Here is a 13,477-nt window from a genome sequence, read left to right on the forward strand (position 1 = left end):
ACTGGAGACACATTTTGGAGTAAAAAAAAGGAAACTAAAAGAAAATCTCGGTGCGTCTCCCGCGGCGGCCTCGCGCTCTCCTTCCGTCTTTTATTCATCAACATTCACTGCGTGTTTCAGCCGCCGGTTCACTTTGAGTTAAATCTCCTCTCCGCGGAGCCGCCGGGAGGAAACCCGCAAAGCTTCCTGGAAGCAGCGGACACAGAGACACGACACCGTGTTTACGCCTCTCCGGCGCACATTTTACGCGCCTTTTACGCACGGAGAATCGACTTTTTTTGGGGGGGAGAAACAGCCCCCGCGGTAGCCTCTCTGCGCCGGTTCTGCGTGACACACAAATCACCTCCGCGTGTCCTGACCGTGTCCGCGTGCCCTCCGGATTCCCTCGCCTCTGTTTATTTTCCCTGCGAGTCTGGATGTAAACAGTTTTGAAGACGCCGAAGGGGAAAATATTTGAATCGGAGGAGTGTAAATATGAGGAGCGGCGGGGATTTGGGTTGTACGCATGCACGGTGTGTGTTTTCCAGCGACGGCTTTAGTTTAGGTTTGGGGGGAGGATGAGGGAGGGGAGGGGTGAGGGGAAGGAGTGTTGATAGGGGTGAGTGTGTTTTCCACGCTGCAAAAAGTGACCGTGTCAGAGAGTCCTTTTGGGCGTGTGATGCGCTCTCAAAGTCTCATTTTGTGCATAAATGTTCAGAAAAAAAACACTAAATTAAGTAATAAAAACACATCTTTCTAATAACATAATTTATTTTATAGATTAAAGTGTTTGAGTTTTTTAAATGAGGCTAAAATGTGATCTGGAGACATAAGTTTAGCAAAAAAAATAAATAAAAAATGCAAAAATAAAGATGGAAACGACAAAAACTTTGAAAAGAATAAAATTTAAAATCAAAACTGTCACATTTTGGTGATATTTTTGATCACATTAAGATTTTTAAGACTCAGGAAGGCATAAAAAGACTGGCGGAGTTGAGTGTTTTTTGCAGCGTGCACGGCATTGGTGGATGTGTGTGTTTCTCTGTGCGTCATGATTGGCTGAAAGCGCAGAGGACGCCTTAATATTTAATACTAATGTTCCCCTGGTTGGCTGAGGACTGGAAAGGTCCAACCAATGTTTTTTACTTGCTTTAGTGGCTGTGGCTCCCTAATTAATTGCAGCTATCTGTCTCCTATCGATGTGTGTGTACATGTGTGTTGTGTGTGTGTGTGTGTTTCCTTTTTTCTCCCCAAACCGAACATGAAATAGTTTGTTGGGCTATACTTTCTTTCTTCCCATCGTTCCCCCCTTCCGTCCTCCCCGTCCTGGTTCGCAGGCAGACTCCGGACAGATTGAGACCCAGCTGTGTTCGTCGCTTTCGCTCGTTGCCATTTTCCCCCCTCATTGCCCGGTGATGTTGGATATGGGAGAGCGCAAAGAGGTGAAAATGATTCCCAAATCGTCGTTCAGTATAAACAGTTTGGTGCCGGAGGCCGTGCAAAGCGACAACCAGAACCAGCACCACCACCACCAGAACCACCACCACCAGAACCACCAGCACCACCGGCCCGGCGGCGCGGACGAAGCCGAGCAGAAGGCGCCTCTCCCGGCCGCGCAGCAGGACGGCAAAGCGGATCCTAAAAGTGACTCCTCGAGCCAGGAGAGCTGCCCGGAAGAGAAGGAGAAGCCGGATGAGAAGAAGGAGGGCAAAGACGGGGAGAACGCGGGGAAGGACGGCGAGAAGAAGAGCGGCAAGTACGAAAAACCTCCTTTTAGTTATAACGCGCTGATCATGATGGCCATCCGGCAGAGCCCGGAGAAGCGGCTCACCCTTAACGGCATCTACGAGTTCATCATGAAAAACTTCCCGTACTACCGGGAGAACAAGCAGGGCTGGCAGAACTCCATCCGGCACAACCTCAGCCTTAACAAATGTTTCGTCAAGGTGCCGCGGCACTACGACGACCCGGGCAAAGGGAACTACTGGATGCTGGACCCGAGCAGCGACGACGTCTTCATCGGCGGCACCACCGGGAAGCTGCGGCGGCGCTCCACCACGTCTCGGGCCAAGCTGGCCTTCAAACGGGGCGCGCGGCTCACCTCCGGGCTCACCTTCATGGACCGGGCGGGCTCCCTGTACTGGCCCATGTCGCCCTTCCTCTCCCTGCACCACCCGCGCGCCAGCGGCGCCCTGGGCTACAACGGGACCTCGTCGGGCTACCCGGGTCACCCCATGTCCTATAGCACCATGCTGACGCAGAACATGAGCAACAACCACTCGTCGTTCCCGTCGTCCAACGGGCTGAGCATGGACCGGCTGGTCGGCGGGGATCTCCCGTACGCGACGCACCACCTGACGGCGGCGGCCCTGGCGGCCTCGGCGGTGCCCTGCGGCCTCTCCGTGCCTTGTTCCGGGGCCACGTACTCCCTGAACCCGTGCTCGGTCAACCTGCTGGCCGGACAGACCAGTTACTTTTTCCCTCACGTGCCGCACCCGTCCATGAGCGCGCAGTCCGGCGGCGGCGGCGGCGGTTCCCTGCAGGCCGCCCGGGCTTCGGCCTCCAACTCCCCGCAGGCTCCGTCCTCCTCCGCGCTGCCCTGTGACTCTCTGCGGCCGGCTCTGTCCGGCTCTCTGCCCGCCTTCTCCTCGGGACTGTCCGGGGGTTTGTCTGACTATTTTACGCATCAAAACCAGGGCTCGACCTCCAACCCGCTTATACACTAACACCCCCCCAAAAACCCCTCACCTCTCCACCTTACCTCACCCTCATTCCTCCATCCACCATCCCTCCATCCTCTCCCCCTGGAGCGAAAATGACTGTAAGTTGAACATTTTACACTGAACATTTACATTGTAAAAAAAAATACAAAATTATTATAAACTACCTACTATAGAAAAAAAGAGGAGAGACTTAAAACTGCAAAACAAAAAGAGCAGCAGAGAAACTCACAGAAAGCAGCCCTGAAGTTTCCAGGTATTTTTTAATATTATTATTATTATTATCTTTTCTCCTTCTTCTTCTTCTCTTTCTGCTCCATCTTCTCCTGCAGTTTTAATTTCTGTGTACATAATGTCTGTGACTCTAAGTGTCCGGGTTTGTCTGTATAGTTACTGTCAGTCAGCGACGTGCAATGTGACCTGAGCTAAAAAACACACAGAGCGATCATGATGGTGATGATAGGCTGATTTTTTTCTGTTGTTGTTGTTGTTGTTGTTGTTGGAAGAGGAGGCATTACTTTTTATAGAATGTGTATTTAAAATAGTTTTGTCTAATTTTGAGATTTAAAAAAAGGTTAAAATAATAATAATATCTCTAATAGCCGTTTTTTGCCCACGTGTTTGCAGTATTATCAGGTCTCATGCGGGTTAGAAAAAGAAGCGGCGGATTTTATTTTACAAAATTTAAACACTAATTTTTTTTTTCTATACAGTGAAGTGTTTTTTTAAAGCGACTCCCGCCGTCAAAGGCTGTTTCTCCATTTTTTTTCTTTTATTTTTTTTCCCAGTTTAAAAACTGTTAATGTACTTTTTATAGACCAAAGAATCGGTTTTTAGGAAATTTAGTCAGCTGACAGAGGCCTAATGTAGTAGGAATTAATGAGTGAGTGAGTGAGTGAGTGAATAATGAGGTGAAATGTGCCTCTTTCGCTGCAGAAAATGTCCATTTAAACGAGATTTTTATTGCCTTTTTTGTTTTCTTAAATTAGCGGAAATTTGAATGGAGTTTGGTGGAGTCGGTTTATTTTGTTGGAGCAGAAATGCAGTTGGAGGCATTTCGCCTTAATTCGCCTCGTTTTTGGATGAAATGTTGAACGCGTTGCACACAGACTGAATTTAACTGCTCATTTTGCTTGAAATTTTCAATTTTGAAGCCGAATTTTGTGCGTAAAAGTCTCGTTTTTGTAGATGGATATTTTCCGCGGTGGCAGACTGTGATGTGCTTTCTCTGACTGTAAAACGTGATCGCCGCTAATAACGGACCTTCACGCCTCTTCTTTTTATTTTATTTTTTATTTTTTTGTATAATTAGTAAAAGAGAGAGAAAATGTCTATTTGTAATTTGAATTTGGGGGTTTAGCTTCTTTTCTAAAAGGAAGAACAATGTAAAGACCCGTTTGTTTGACAGAAGAAAAAATGCCTCATTATCTAATACTACTTGGAATGATTGTCCTTTAATTGTCGTCTCTAAAAACAATTTTTCATGGTTGTGATACTATTGTGGTCTTATTCTTATTCCCGTGTTTGTCGCTTACAGAAGTTAAAAAAAGAGAAAAAAAATGTTTTAATCATAAAAAAAAATAAAAGAATAGGTTACATTCATAACTAACGCAAATCCTTTTGTCTTTTTTCACTCCTGCCGCCCGTGTTGTCACTCTTTATATCTCCAGGCAACATTTGAATATTGTTTTTAAATCATTATCTTTAAATTTCAGAGTAAAATGCCTCTTTTATGTATTTAATGTTTTGTTAAAATGCGGTTCATTAGTGCACAGTTTTCCAAATGTATTCAGATATTTTTATTTCAGGGCAAAAAAAAAAAAAAAAAAAAAATCACCAGAGGTGCTTTTGGAGGCCGTGAGCATGATCCTAACAGCCTAAAATATCCCCTCTCGTGCACACGAGCGTCCTCTGTTTATGTTCTTTTGCTTGTTGTTGTTTACGCATACGCAGTGGAAAATGCGCTTGTGCGTAAAACTTTTACGCATAAAGATTTACGCGGGTCTGGGTGGAAAAACTGTGTCAAATGATGCAACCAGAGGTCGCGTTCAGGCTGCCGAAGCCTGACTGACTGTGTGACATTTTCTCCTTTTGAACAGTGAAATCTGAGGCGCTGCAGGCTGCAGGCTGCGGCGCAGCGCGGGGCGCACTGCGTGTGTTTTTGTGTGCAGAAATCACTCAGAATATCGTCACATGTGTTGTTTTAACATCAGATTAGTTCATTGAAACGCTGCTGTGGTTTATTGTTTTGGTGCAGTTTCTATATTCAGCATCTCGAACCTCAAAGTGTGATTAAATAGCTGCAATTCAATCAAACTCGGAGGTTTTTTTCGTGATTTCTTGCAGATTTTGGGTCTCAATTTAAGCGAGTTTTCTTTTTTTTGTCCTGTTGTGTGTTTTGTTTCGGCTCCGGTTTGTCGAGTTTGCGCGCGCACGTGTGTGTTTCGCTCATTTACAGAACAAACAGAAACTGTTGCAAACAGCTTCAATTTATTCTTTATCTTTTGCAGATTTCTTCTTTTTTTTCTCAAACCAAACTGAGATTTTCATGTGTTTTTCTGTCCTTCAGTTTGTCACATTCTCAGTGTGTTTTAAAGACTTTATGTGTTTTCGTTATGAAGCTTCGCATTTGCGTGTTTTCCGTGTAGCTGGTTTTCTTTTATCATCTAAATGTGTTTTGCTTTGAATTTAAAGCTCAAACAAAAAGCACAATTTTCTTCGTCAATGCTGCAGATTTTGTGTGTTTTCTTTCTTTAGATTAAAAATCAGAATCTGAGCGTTGGTGTTGTTTGGCTCCGCGGTGTCAGGTTGGTTGAGCTCCAGCGTTTTTTCATATTTCTGCTCCGCATTTTAATGTTTGTGGCGCCGCTTGTGTGACTTGCTTTCGAGCTAAACCTCAAACTGCAAAAATATTTTCCTTTAAAACTTCCAGATAAGAGATTTCTCTGTTGTTTTTTGTAATCTACAGAATCTACATTTTCAGAAGCTGTTTGTGATCTGGATGTTTCAGCTGGTTTGGTTTTTGCTTCGGTCAGACTTTCTGTCGTAAAATTACAATAAGTGATATTTAGTCATTAAAGCTGCAGAATTGTCATCTTTTCTCAGAGTGAACAGATTTTTAAGGTTCAGTTTGAGTTTCTGTCGGTGTGTTTTTGTGTTTCTGCTGCAGCTGCTTTGTTTTTTGCCTCTTTGCACCTTGTTTGGTTTGATTTTACGCTTTAACACTAAACTGTGGTGCAGCCAGCAAAAACCGATTCTTTAAAACGTGCAGATTTGTCAGAAGTGAAGATGTTTGCAGCCTGTTTTCTCCCGTGCATAATCATTTACTGTATAAATTAGACTTTGTCTGTGCGTCTCCGTATTTGTGCGACTGGTTTGTGTTTTATTTCCCCCTCAAATATCATTTCCATTTTTTCACTGCAGAAATTCAGATTTAAAAGCTGATATTTAGTGTTCATTTCTGTAATTTTCTGCAGTTCGTCACATTTAATATGTCTAAAGTATTCTCTCTCTCTCTCTCTCTCTCTCTCTCTCTCTCTCTCTCTGTGTATGTGTGTGTGTGTGTGTGTGTGTGTGTGTGTGTGTGTGTGTGTGTGTTTTAAAGGCCTTGACGCTTTTTTGGAGGATGTTTTTACAAAATTACCCTCAAAATGCTGAAATGAAGCCTTCAAATCTGCAGATTTCCCTTGTTTTCATGAAGAAAACTGATTTAGGTGCTGCTGCTTTCTGCGCATCCTCCGTCTGCATCCTACCTGCAGTCTCTCTCTCTCTCTCTCTCTCTCTCTGTGTGTGTGTGTGTGTGTGTGTGTGTGTGTGTATGTGTATTTGCGCGCATGAGACTGTATCTGTTTGCTGTGTTGTCTCAGCTGGTTGGTTTGTGATCTGCGGGCTGCAGGTTGTCTTGCTCTCTGCGCAATATTTTAGGGTGTCCCGAGTTCTGCCTGCAGGCTGCGCGTCCTCTGACCTCCTCAGTGCGTTTACACCCAAAAATTAAAATAAAATAAAATAATATTTAGACTCTGAAGGAGGTTTTAAATGTTAGAATCGATCTTTTTTGGTCTCCTGCTTATTCGCAGGTTGCAGAAGCATAAATATTTTAATTACAGAACTCTATTTTTCTGCATAATTAGAAATATTTCAGTAGTTTTGTGCACATTAAAAACACATTTAATAAAATCAGATGCTGCAGATTGATGAAGCTGCAGATCCTCCTCCTCCTCTCCCTCACCTGCTTGTTTTTTGGATAAATGTATAAAATATCACATGTTGCATCGCTGCTGAATGATAAACGGCCGTTTTCGGGGTTTATTGTGGCTCTGCTGCTGCAGGATGTTTTCAGTCTCCTCTGGTGGTTCTGTGGAAATTGAATCCATAATTCGTGTGCAGGTGCACGTGCGAGCTGTCCGTGGCCACGTTAAAATGATGGAAACTGTATTTGTTTAACTTTGGGGAAAATGTGAAATTCTGCGTTTAGTTTTTTTTGGTTCTAAAATCTCTGACAGCACGAAGCTGCGGGATGTTTTTGGTTGGTTTTTGGCTGCAACACGAAGCCTGACAGTGTCCCTGCGCTGCTGTCTGTCTGCAGGTCAAAGGTCAAACCTGCTGCAAACACACCTGCAGTTTAACTTTTCTGAAATCTTTCCCTGTTTCTCCAACAATTTCTCAATTTCTGAATGCATCATATTTCACTGGAAAACACCTGAAACCAAAAAAATATAATTTTGAGTATCAAACATCCAGATCTTTGTTTATTTTCTTTTATTTTTATTGATACTGAGAGCCAAATCTTGCCCTTGATGAGGTGTCTGGTGGCCCCCAACCATTTTTTATATTCACAATAAAAATAAAATGATTAACACTGGGAATTGTTTTTGTACTTTTAGTATCTTGAAGGTGCCAGAGACATAAAACGGCATCAAAATAGAAACGTCCCAAAGAAACATCTTAGAAACCTAGAAATGTAAAACAGTAGAAATGTCCCCAAATCCTAGAAATGTTCTCAAATCCTAACAATGTCCCAAAATCCCAGAAGTGTCCAAAACTCTTAACAATGTCCAAAAGTCCTAGAAATGTTGTACATTTTTAGAAATGTCCTAAAATCCTGGAAACAGGTATTGGGCTATTGCGACTGGCCCCTGGCCTCATGTCATTTTGCAAAAGTGGCCCCCGAGCAAAACAAGCTGAGTGTCCCTGATGTTCCAGACACTGAAATCACCCACAGGCTGCTGGTGTTAGAGGTCAAAGGTCAAACCTCGTGTATCCAGTATCTGCAGAAACAAAGAGAACGACGCTCCTCTGGACGTGTTTTTATTTAAACACAAAGTTTGTTGAATATTTGTGTCGGTCCAGTCGGTGAAAGCGTCGGACTTTAAACACACAATGACGACGTGACGATGATGTTTGTGTCTCTCTGTGAGTCAAAGCGGCTGCGGCGGCTCAGGTTCATGGTTCTCCCTCTGAGTCTGTTTTTCCATCTCTTTCTCACTTTGGATGATTTTTGGTGTCTCCTTTTGTTTGCTGAAAGAGTCAGATGGTGTTTTTCAGATCTCCTGCAGGTTCAGTGTTTTAGCTACGCGGATCGATAGTCGCTCCTCTTTGTTGTATCTGCTGATATCTGAGTGATCTGATGGACGTTTGTGTCTCATCGTCAGCCTGACGTCTGGATTCATTCAGCAGCCGCTCGCTTTGTTCTTCTTTGTTTTGTGAGGCTGAAAGAGACATCAGTTTCCCATCATGCTCTGCGGCTCTGCTTCGGAGGAAACTGTTGCATTTTCACGTTGAAATCTGGGTCCAAAATCCTCCAAATATTTCTGCTCACTGACTCTGAAGGTTCCTCATCTGTGGCTGTAAATCAGTGATACTCAACTTAAGGCCCAAGGGCCAAACCTGGCCCCTAATAGGGTGTCGTGTGGCCCCCAAACATTTTCTAACTGACAGTAAAAATAAAGTGATTGACTCTGTGAATAGTTTTTGTCCTTTTAGTCTCCATAAGGTGTCAGAGACATAAAACAGCATCAAAATAGAGCCAGAGGAGGATCCCCCACACCCCCGACAGAGGACACAGCTGAGACACTGATGTCCTAAAATACTAGAAATGTCCTAAAATACTAGAAATGTCCTAAAATCCCAGAAACATCATAAAATCTTAGAAATGTCCAAAATTTCTAGAAATGTTCTCAAATTTAAAAAAAAAAGTCCTCAGTTTTAGCACCAAGTTGAACATTTTAAAAGACACGTGAGTGATTGTAGACTTAAAAATGTTACTTTTTAGTTTTATGAACTTAAATTGATTTCACTTTTGACTTTTAATGTCCCATGATGCTCCAAATTCTGTTTCACTGTCTTTTAGTGGAATAAAACTCTGACTATTTAAACATTTTTGGCACCAAGTTGGAAAAGTCATGAACTGCAGGCTCAGATGAATATCTGTGTTTATCATCCACAGCTTCAGTCAGTCGCTGCATGTTATCTGTGATCTCTGAAATATTGATATTTGTAATTTGTTTATTTAAGAAGTAACAATGAGCTTTTTTCCACATATAAACACATGTAAATGCATCCAAGTTAGCTGGGGAGCTAGTTTTCATCAGAGGTCCTTTATCATCCTAAAATAATAAAAAATGAATAAATATGAAGAAAAAAAATATAAATATATATATATATATATATATATATATATATATATATATGTATATATATATACACAATATTTAAGAAAAAATAAAATAAAAAGGTGTATAATATAGCAAGACATGTTCAAAGAAAAGAATATATAACAGAATTTGACAATATGAGTGATAAAATCCAAATAGCAGCCATAAAAAATTATATGTATTCAAATCAGAATTTTTTGGCACCAAATTGGAAAAAACTTAAGAGAACAAAGCAGCTGTTTTTTCACTCTGACAGCGTAAAGCCTGAGAGAAATGAACGAGAGAAAGTTAAAAGATAAATCAGTAATCTGAGGGAAAAATAATGTGACTATAAATTCTGACTTTTAGTGTCCAACGATCCTTAAAATAGTCCAAAAAGTCCAAAACAAGATTCCAACAGAGCATTTTATAGTCTAAAAGTTGTCTAAATTTTGCCACCAAATTGGAACATTTATTAAGTTTCCTTTTTTTCTTCTGTTCAGATCCATGCATATCACACTCCTGGGATTAAGTTTTAACTTTTTATAGACAAGATGAAAATTGCAGGATGAAATATTCACTATTTGACTCTTGTAGTTTCAAACTGGAAAAAAATTAATAGAATTTAAAGCTCTTGGTGATTTCGATTTAAAAAACAAAACAAAGAAAAAATCAAAATGCTCTCAATAGTTTTAAAACTCTGAGGACTCAGCTGCACATTTTTTTAAAAAAAAGATAGCTTCATGTTTTTTGTAGTAATCACCTTTTTTTTTTAGGATTTTTCTCTCAGAAAATTAGGATATTTTTAGAGCTTTCAAATGGTTTTAGGATTTTGGGACATATCCATGTTTCTTGGAAAATTCTCGGATTTTAAGACATTTATCAGATTTTAGGATGTTTCTAAGATTGTAGGACACTTTAAGGAAATTTAGGAAATTCCAAGGATTTTAAGACATTTCTCAGATTTTAGGACACCTCTTGGATTTTAGGACGTTTTGGGGATTTCAGGATGTTTCCCAGGATTTTAAGGCTTTTCTAGGATCTAGGACACTTTTAGGATTTTTGGACAGTTCTAGGAGTTTTGTATGTTTTGGGGGATTTTAGGGATGTTTCTATTTTGATGCTGTTTTATGCACTCTGGCACCTTTTGTATACTAAAAATATAAAGTGTCATTCACTTTATTTTTATTGTCATTTACAATTTGGTTGGGGGTCCACCTGGCACGTATTGGGGCCCAGAAGAAATCTCTGAATAAAGTTAATATTTTGTCCTCAGCTCTCCGGACTGAACAGATGTGGCCCTCCTGTAGCAGCTCTTATTGCTGATCTGAGGTCTGCATCGCTGCGATCTCCTCTCTGTGTATCGGCTGATCTGAGGTCTGCATCGCCGATCTCCTCTCTGTGTATCGGCTGATCTGAGGTCTGCATCGCTGCGATTTTCTCTCTAAAGCCTGATTGTTGTCGGCTGATCTGGGATCAACCCGCCGAAACAACAAAGACCAACTTTCAGCAGCAATTTGTTCATTTCCTAAAAAAGGGCTGCGAGTTAAGCGAGTCCGACTGTAACGCAAGAACCCCCCCTCACCCCCCAACAATGGAGCTGCCGTGGAACCCAATCTGTGTCCGCCTGATGCTATCGGTCCCATGTTAAATGGGGTGACCAGCAGTCAAAAGACAAAAGAAGCAACAGAAGGACACGGGGGAGGACGGGGGAGGAGGGGGGAGGAAATGGAGATTTTCTTTTTCTTTCTTTCTTTTTCTTTCTTTCTTTCTTTTTCTCTCCGTCTTTCTTTCTGCAACACAATATATTTACGATCAGATAGCTGACGTTTGACTTTCAGTGTTTTAGTTTCTAATTTGTGATGCAGAAATTTTTAATTTAGCAGCATTAAAACCTTAAAAAGTCCTTAAATTTATCCTTAAATTCACACCTGAAGCCGCTGGAGGCAAAATGTTGATTCAGAAGATTTTGAGGAGAACACTGATGATGATTCAAAAATTTTTAGCACCAAATTGTGAAGATGCTGAATGTCGTCAGCGAATTGTCTCAACCTTCAAAGACCCAAATCAGTTAAATCAGGGTTTTAGTTTTAATGTGCAGTGAGACTCTTGGTCTTGTTTTAGAGGATTTTTCTGCCAAACAACCAGAGAATCTGGATGAAATGCTTTATAACGCATACATTTTAAACTCAAACCATAAACTCTCTTAAAATAATTGATTTTAGTCCAAAAAGTATTTCTTGCAATACTGCTTTTGCACAGCCCAAATTTCCCTTAAATCCACACCTGAAGCAGCTGGAGGCAAAATGTTGATTCAGAAGCTTCCTTGTTACATGTGGGAAGAAAATCAGAAGCAAAACACTGATGATTCAAAACATTTTGACACCGAATTGTAGAATTGTGAAGACGCTGCATGACGTTGGCTTGTCTTTCTAAGTTATTTTTATTTCAACCTTTAAAGACCCAGATCAGTTAGATCTGGGTTTTAGTTTGACAGACTTTAATGTGCAATGAGACTCTAAATCTTGTTTTAGAAGATTTCCCTCCAAACAATCAGAAACTCTGAAGGAAATACAGACCTTATAACGCCGAAATTTAAAATTCAAGCCATAAACTCACTTAAGGTTAGCAATTTTTGTCAAAAGATTTGAGTAAAAAACCTTTCTAGCAATAAAGGTTTTGCACATCCCAAATTTTCCATTAAATACACACCGCACCACAGCAGCTGGAGACAAACTTTTGATTCAGAAATCTTTCTTGTTACCTGTAGGAAGAAAATCAGAAACAAAACAGAAAAACTCAACATTTGCTCCTGTGATTGGTCAGTTTTGTCAGTTAGTTGAAAACACTTTTGGTTGTTGGTGTGACAGTTTTGGGCGTCATGTGACGTGTTTCTGTGTTTGAGCGCCTGACTGGTTCGCTGACTTGTTGAATGTTTGTCAGTAATGCTTTTTGATTTTGTTTCCATTTTTATCAGACGAACTGAAATAGATTCAGGTGTTTTTTGTGACTTTGAAGTGAAATCTCAGGTGGGAAAACTTTGGGTGCAGTTTGGTTCACAGGCTGGTTTATTGGTCATGCACAGCTGATTTCAACCACAATTACATCAGATTAGGGGGGACATTTCTTTTTTTAATCGAGTAAAAATAAATTGTAATCTTACTAAAAATGAATCAAAATTAAACAAAAACTCAGTTCAGAAGAGAAATTGTTGTTTTTTGACAGTGGAAAATTGTCAAAAATTGTACAGTTTTATAGATTATAACATAAAAATATTCATATGACGAGGAGCAAATATTAACTGGTTTACTGGCTGGTTTACTGCTCTGTAATCCCTCTCTGTGGGTCAGATGTGGAGGCTTCAGGCGGCTGCAGTGATTGGCTGTCGGAGGGCGTGGAGGGTTAAATCCTCTGGGGTCAAAGGTCAGCTGACTGAAGCCGGTCAGGCCTCTTCAGGCCTGGAACTACTTCCTGGAACAGCAGTAAATACACAGTTTGAGAGAGTCATAATGAGACCAGACTATAATGGTTGTGTTAGATCCATATTTTTTATCTAATAATAATAATAATAATAATAATAATAATAATAATAATAATAATAATAACAATAATAATAACAATAATAATAACAATAATAACAATAATATAATAAAATAGCAAAAACTATAAAGGCACAGCAAAGCACTGATTATTAAATAATAATAATGATAACAACAACAACAACAACAACAGCAATAATAATAACAATAATAATAATACTAATGATGATAATAACACATGGAAAAAATAAAGATTATATAAATATTTCTCCTTTGGACTTTGACATGTCAGAAAAAACTTTGACTAACATTTTAAAGACCCTAAAATATTTATTTTACTGATTTAAAACAGATAAAATCTGGAAAATCATTTATTATTATTATTATTATTATTATTTATTTATTTATTTATTTTTTTAATAATAGTAATAGTATATAATATATATATATCTTATTCTCTGCAGTTGAGGTTTAAAGAGTGGAGCTGCTCTGAGGCCCCAAAAGGCCACATGCTCACTGTGGGTCAGTTATTGGCAAAATTTGATTAATTGCACTTTTTCACCTGGTTTTGTGGCTTTGTTTTGTTTAGACAGGACCTGTGACAGTT

At 40.3% G+C, this 13,477-nt stretch overlaps 1 protein-coding gene across 1 annotated transcript; it reads left to right on the plus strand.

Moving 5' to 3' along the window:
- Window positions 1–666: 666 nt before the first annotated feature.
- On the plus strand, window positions 667–5,452 carry foxg1a (forkhead box G1a). The gene has a single exon (XM_088087519.1). The coding sequence runs from the start codon at window positions 1,395–1,397 to the stop codon at window positions 2,703–2,705; it is 1,311 nt and encodes a 436-aa protein (XP_087943645.1). The 5' UTR covers window positions 667–1,394; the 3' UTR covers window positions 2,706–5,452.
- The last annotated feature ends 8,025 nt before the right edge of the window (window positions 5,453–13,477 follow it).

Source organism: Plectropomus leopardus, chromosome 14 (genome assembly GCF_026936395.1).
Source record: "Plectropomus leopardus strain MGB_pleo_1.0 chromosome 14, ASM2693639v1, whole genome shotgun sequence".
Lineage (NCBI taxonomy): Eukaryota > Metazoa > Chordata > Actinopteri > Perciformes > Serranidae > Plectropomus > Plectropomus leopardus.